The 6,893-nt window shown below is 33.4% G+C and overlaps 1 protein-coding gene across 1 annotated transcript; it reads left to right on the forward strand.

Annotated features, from left to right (window-relative positions):
• The first annotated feature begins 337 nt into the window (after positions 1–337).
• LOC128238791 (uncharacterized) lies at positions 338–3,558 on the forward strand. The gene is made up of 2 exons (XM_052955045.1): positions 338–419; positions 590–3,558. The coding sequence occupies exon 2, from the start codon at positions 646–648 to the stop codon at positions 2,416–2,418; it is 1,773 nt and encodes a 590-aa protein (XP_052811005.1). The 5' UTR covers positions 338–419; positions 590–645; the 3' UTR covers positions 2,419–3,558.
• The last annotated feature ends 3,335 nt before the right edge of the window (positions 3,559–6,893 follow it).

The raw sequence follows: 6,893 nt of genomic DNA on the forward strand, positions 1-6,893 counted from the left end.
GACGAAGGCTTACAAAAGTCTAGTCAACTTGACAACGAAATAAAGAAAAATAATGAAAATAGAAAAAGATATGTAAGTAACGATTTTTGTCAAAACAAATCTTCATTATGAATATCCTTATCGTCTTGTTTTTGTATCCGAATGCAACGTGACACAGGCATGTTTAAACACTGCTCACCTTCTTATCTTTTCAACTTATCAGCATGCAAACACTCAGAGATCATAGATACAAACTATCGGCTCGCAAATGTATTTCAAGTTGTTTGTTTTAACGGCGAGTCAGTATAAATCGTTCGGTTTAAACTAAGATACAATGAAATGTATTTTACATGTATTTACAACGAAAAAAACTTTCATTGCGGAAGATTTCGTAGATACCACGGTGTTATATATGCTTTATATGGATATTTAAAAAACTGGTACTGTATAGCATTGACTTTTAAATGAAAATAAAACCTTCCAATGTATTTCCAATATCATATTCGTGATAATTAGCTCTTTATAAAGATGTTTTAGTTTATATCAGACGCAACTGTGTGTTCATGTCATGTTTATTTTACAAATCAGTTCTTTTTATCAAATTCAACAGAACAAAAGAAGAATGTCGGTTTCGACTTATAAACTAATTTGACGTTTAAACAGCGGATGAAAATGTTATGTGAAATGAAAGATGAACAATTATGCGATGGACAACATGAAATACCGGAAACAGCCGTCGCCATCTGTTTTGTACATCAAGAACTTCTTTGTGTTGACTGTTTAATTAACAAGAAACAATCGGAATGTAAGTTGAAACGTATAAACAAGCTCTCGTCGAGTGAGAATCAATTGATTGAGGTGTTAAAAATTAAGAAATGCCTCGCTGAACGGAAACGTTTAGTAACGAGACACAAAAAAAGTGTGCGTGAAGAAATCGATACATTGAAAAGTAGAATCAAATATCACGCTCAGGAATTGATTCTTAGAGTGCAAGAACATGAAGCAAACACGATTAGGGATCTTAACGATAAATCGAAGCTTCTGGTTGTCACGGATGATGATGAAATGGAAAAGATTCTAGATTTAGAAAATGACATTTCTGTAGTAACTAAGTGTTTCTCTGCGGAAGATGGTAACATAAAGCAATCAGAGGTTTTAAGATTAAAAGACAAGTTAGAAAATATTGTGATTATGAAAGACAATACAGTATTGAGTAGATATACTAAAAAACTATTTTTATCCTCTTTAGACACAAATGAATTAGGAACTGTGGAAATACTCGATGCAGACAATATGCTAGATATAAAAGATGTTCAAACGAAGAAACAGTTTGAAAGCGAATCTTTTGAATATAATCTAGGATCTGAAGAAACGACTGATTTAAACGCCGAAGAAGACGTATATGTTATGACAGTGCCATCGAATGGAAAAGAAAATCATATTAAAAATAGATCACTTCTAGAGTCAGAAAAAAATAAAGAGGAATGGCAAAAGTGCACTAGTCCTTGGGAAAAAGACATATCAAAAACTCAAGAAACTCCCAACAAGGAGCAAGGGTTCCCTCCTTTCTTTGGTTTTGTTGGGTTGGAAAACAATCAAATTGTTATTCATGAGAAATCTGAAAAAGCCAAACTTTCCACAGCATCATTTACTCACCTTTTAGTAACGGATCATAATGAGCTGGTATTGTTTGATCAATACACACATGGACTTATTGTTTGTAATTTTTCAGGAGAAATCAAAATGAAACATGCACTTTTAAAAGCTCCACTGAAAATCACACAGTATGAAAACAACTCCTTTGCAATATTGAATTGTAAAGACTTCACGATTCAAATCTTCTGTGTCGAGAACGAACATCTAGCAACATCGGATATGGACTTTTTAATACCTGTTTCGAAAGCGTTCCATGTGCTTGGATTTGCGTACGACAATAACCGCAAACAATTTGCTTTACATGGGATTGAGAGAGACGAGGGCTTATTGTTTCTAATACGCGCCACGGACAATGAAATGTCCTATGAAATCCGTAGATTCCACGTGTCTTCAGTACAGCAACAGTGCAGACCTGGTGATTATCAAACACAGTATGACTTTGAAAGGAATTGTGTTTACATACTAAATAAATCGCACAAGACAATAAAATGCTTTTTGTTTGCAAAAAACAAGTTTGGATGGAAAATCGCGTGCAATGATGCCAGTTTTGTCCCTGATCAGCTGGTGTTCGATCAACAAAATCTGTACATTACATCAAAGGAAAACGTCACAGTGTTCTCGAAGAATTCTGGGGAATGCAAGACGACACACAATGCATGTATCGGAGAGTTGAAGGCAATCTGTTTAATGAAACATCATCACATAGCAATTGTGTCGTGTAACTCTTCCGATCCACAAACATCAATGACCCTTGAATGTGTAGCACTTCCAGCTTGTGACTGAATTTGAAATAGTGATCATAATTAGAATCAACCCATTAAAACGGACATAAAAGAACAATATGAGAATGTATGCGACTGATTCCCCGAGATTAGAGTGAAAAGTTAAAATAATTTGAATTGTCCCTGTATATATTTAACTATATATGTATATAAATAATCAGATTAATGAATATTAAAACATAGTTTGTTTTTACCAGACAGTTATGAATACGTGTTGAATAAGCAATAATCTTAGAAAGTAATGTCTATGTTTAAGATATGGCGGACACATGCATGTGTAAATGCACATGCAATGTTTGTGTATAAGCTTGTAAAGGACGATTTGATAGTATGCATGTTTTACCAAATATTTTGCAGGATATCCCTGGATTTTTTTTATTTGTGATTTTAGAAAGAAATTCATGCATTAAATGGATTTGATTACGTATAACTAGACATAATCATTTTTAAATACTGTGTTTTGAACACTCTTGTGCTGGATACATTTAAACTAATTTCATTAGTCGATAAATTAGCATGTAACGAAATGAGAAACAAAAGGGCCAAGCTGGCTCTATATCGCTCACCTGGTTAGGTCAAAGAATATTGAAGAAATTGATCGGTCAACATACTAGATACAGATTAAACGCCGGCCCACTCGTTCACGGCAGGTGAAACTATGAAATGGCCCGTTCTTTAAACGGGCTTATAAAAAAAAATGTATTTCTTATTAAAATCTAAACGACCATAGCTCTTGTTTATTTGGAGTTATATAACTTCTCACAAAATAGCCATTACTGTCAATTAAATCATGAAGTTAGAAGTTGATATCTCAATGATTGTAAAACAATAAATTAATAAAAAAATAATAATTTCGAAAAAGTTCGGCAGACGGTTGCTGAAGAGGAGATTTTAGGTAATATTCAGCATATTATTTAATATAAAGGGCAAAGGTAGAACTAAAGCGATATTCATTTGTGTATTCATTTTGAATATATATAACCATTTTAAACCTTTTCACGATCTGTGTTAAGCTATCTCCGTGCAGTTAGTGCTGTAAAGCACGCCCTAATTTCGTATCTTTGATATATGTGTTTTGTTTATTATTGTCAGTGTTGCCGACTATGCCAAGCATCAACTGAACGAGCACTTGTGTGTTTTGTACCTCGAAATAAACATATTGGTTTAAACTTTGTTTTAAAAAGAATACCATTCATTTTTAATACCAACCTATGCGGCCTCTAGTAGTTACAGGTTTATCTAACACAACATCATTCGGAACACCTCGTCCATTGTTATCGAAAACAACTTAGGATGTATGCCTGTACATCAGTTGAAGTAGTTCGTAATTGTCTTAATTATATTATTGATTAAATGTATTGTTTAAATTAATTGCCAGTGAAGTGTTTCATTGCAAACATAATTAAGATTCCAAAGAGTTAAGTCATAAAGTTTAACTGCTAAATAAAATTACTACGCGATCTACTTGCAGCGGACTTAAATGTACCGCTTTTTGAGTATTTTAACCGTCCAAATACATCCGAGGTTGTTTTCGATGAAAATGGCCGAGGAGCTTCGAATGACACAACATAACATTTAAAGCCTTTGGGAGTCACGTTAAGTGTGTCTGTGACTCTAAGTGGGTTTGATTGGGTATGCAACAAAAGATTGCGTACAGTATAATGAAATCGACATGCTTTAAAGATAATTTAACCTGGTAAATGGTATTGTATTAATATTGTCGTTCAATAATTTAAGTTCGCTTCTGCAATCACTTTACAGTAAACTTGTTCAATTTACACAAGCAAAACATGATGCATAGCATCAAGTCGGCGCGATAAATATAAATGCATATAGATTACCAAAACAAGTTGTTATTTATATTAAATATACATGTGCTCGAAAGGCACATTAATTGCTGATTTTACTGTAATAATTGTTTTGTTTTATTTGTGTGAAGACCCTTTACTGATACAAGTAAATTCAACGAGGAATTAAAAAGATTATACTTAATGAGGGAACAATATGAATTTGTTTTTAATGGCATTTGAAGAGCAAACAATTACGCTTAATGCTAGTTTTTCAAAACTCCATTTGTCGCTGCTGGCCAAGGGGAGACTACTGCGTTGGAGATGGGAAACTTATACGAAATTGTTATGGCACCGTGTAACCTTCATCTATTCGGGGAAAGTTGGTATTAAAAATCAGTATCCAATGCCGTTATGATTTAAGAAATCATTTTCAATTAAAGTATACATTTTTCTTTAAACACACCGTACATCACATTAAATAGTTCAACGTGGACACTATCAAAAGCGTTCTTCATGAACTGGTCCCTAAGTTAAAGCATCATTTTGGAAACCGACTCCTTGGGCGCAAGTAGTATTTACTTGGCTTAAAAAGTGGTTTTACCACATACAACATACAACGATTTGAGTGATTGCATAAGGGTATCGTTTATGTGCAATATTATTGTTCCAGTAATGTAAAACTGCTTTTAAATTTCCAATGAATTCTTACTTATAAGTATTCCATGACCGTGTTAATGCGGTTACCATACAGTTACCGATAACGACGTTCTGAATGTTCTATAATGTTTATTTCTTGTAGTTTTCTTTCACTTTTTGAGTGTTTTTAGGCCTTGCTCAATGCGCCTTTAAACAGGATCTTGGTTACACTTAGGGCTACTGGGCTTGCCCACCAAATAGTTCCGAGTGGGTTACCCTTTTTTCGTGTCGATTCCTGTTTATATTTCTGTTCCTGTAAACCGTTTCAAGTTATATAATACGTGTTAATGCCATTATGTTAACAACAAAATGATTGAAAAACATTTAAATCTAATTTGAGTCCTTATGCTATAATTTATCCCTTTATTATTAAAGTTCACGTACGCTTTATATTTCGTACTGTAACCTTGCACACACTTATTCTTGATTGTTGGTATGCGCGTACTAATGTGCAAAATATCACGGTGAGCTTAAAGCACATAAAGGGCCTTCCATTGGGATGAGCCATTGGAAGGACCAAAATATAAAATGTTAAAAACCAACCGGGTTTATGTTTTGACGATTTGCTACTGCGCTTGTTTCTGTATTTTTTGCATAAATAATGAAGCTCAGTATTTAGCAAGAACAATAGATTTAAAAGTTGTTAAATTTGTAGCTGTAATTAGGAGTTGAGCAAACTTCCAGAAGGAATATTTTATTAAATTTCATAAAAAAAACACAACTTTTCTATGTCACTGGAAATGTCTTTATACAACATGAGTATGTCTTTTGGTCAAAATAGCCATTGTACCCAATCTAAAAATGTCTTATGGGTTGGTATTGATTGGGGATATTTTAAGAAACAATTTGCAATTTCGTAGGTTAAACCAGAAAATCAAATTCACTATTTGTTATAATGTTATTGAATACCTTTTGAATTTAAAAGATATCCTCAAAATATTTCATACATTGCAAATTGGGTAGTCTCTGTCATTTTAACACAAACACATGGTCATATAGTTGACAGACTTTTCCGAATAAAATACATATGCTTTTTGGTCCAAACTCTGATAAAATTCCTCTTTCGTTAATATGTATCGAATGTTTATTAACTCAGCCAAAGCCACAAAGGATGCTTGTTTTATCATCTGAAAATAATGTGCATGAAAACTGAATAAAACATTTGAAATTTTAATGTTTGGTCATCCCCACATTTGCATTGTGGAAGGCCTTAAAAGATGACATGTTATTCAACAATCACATAAATTGCGACCTATACCATTCAACGTCATCTGCGCGGTTGTTTTAATCAAATATACAAAAACTTATCAGAGCAATTCAATAAACGTTTAATGACTTTCCTTCTAATGTAATAAACGTTTTCATGACGGATTCCTGTAGAAAGCCTTTCCAATCATATTAAATGGTTTATTTTCTAGGAACAGCGAGCGAGTTCAATATCTATGACCGATCTTGTTAGCAAGTCTGGTATTAAGCATTTCAAAATATTTATATTTTCCTTCTCCATGAAGTGATTTATTCAGAGTAAATATGTGTGAATAAATAAATCAATTGGCTAACAGAAGCAAGGAAATATGTGTTAAGATATACCGAGCATTCGTTAATCTCAGAGGAGTGGATGTACATGCTCAATCGGCAAATCAAAACCACTGAGTATTGCAAGGTTAATTTCAGAATCAAACTATTGAATTAACGACTCGACTTTCGACAGAGTGTAACACATTAGCCCAAGTAACCATCATTTTACACAGAAAGTTGTTCAAAAATGGATTGTGAACTTAAAAAATTATCATCGTTACATTCGGATAAATCGTACTAGCCACAAAGATCAGCGGAAACAAAATGAAGAATTCAACGAATATCATCAGATCTTTGCTCCAATATGACATCAAACTCATTTCCCCCGACGTCATCGGTGATGTCAACCAATCGTTAACAAGCATTGTTTTATCCAACACAACAGAGAGCGTAATGAATGGTACCACAGGAT

Source organism: Mya arenaria, chromosome 1, assembly GCF_026914265.1.
Source record: "Mya arenaria isolate MELC-2E11 chromosome 1, ASM2691426v1".
NCBI lineage: Eukaryota > Metazoa > Mollusca > Bivalvia > Myida > Myidae > Mya > Mya arenaria.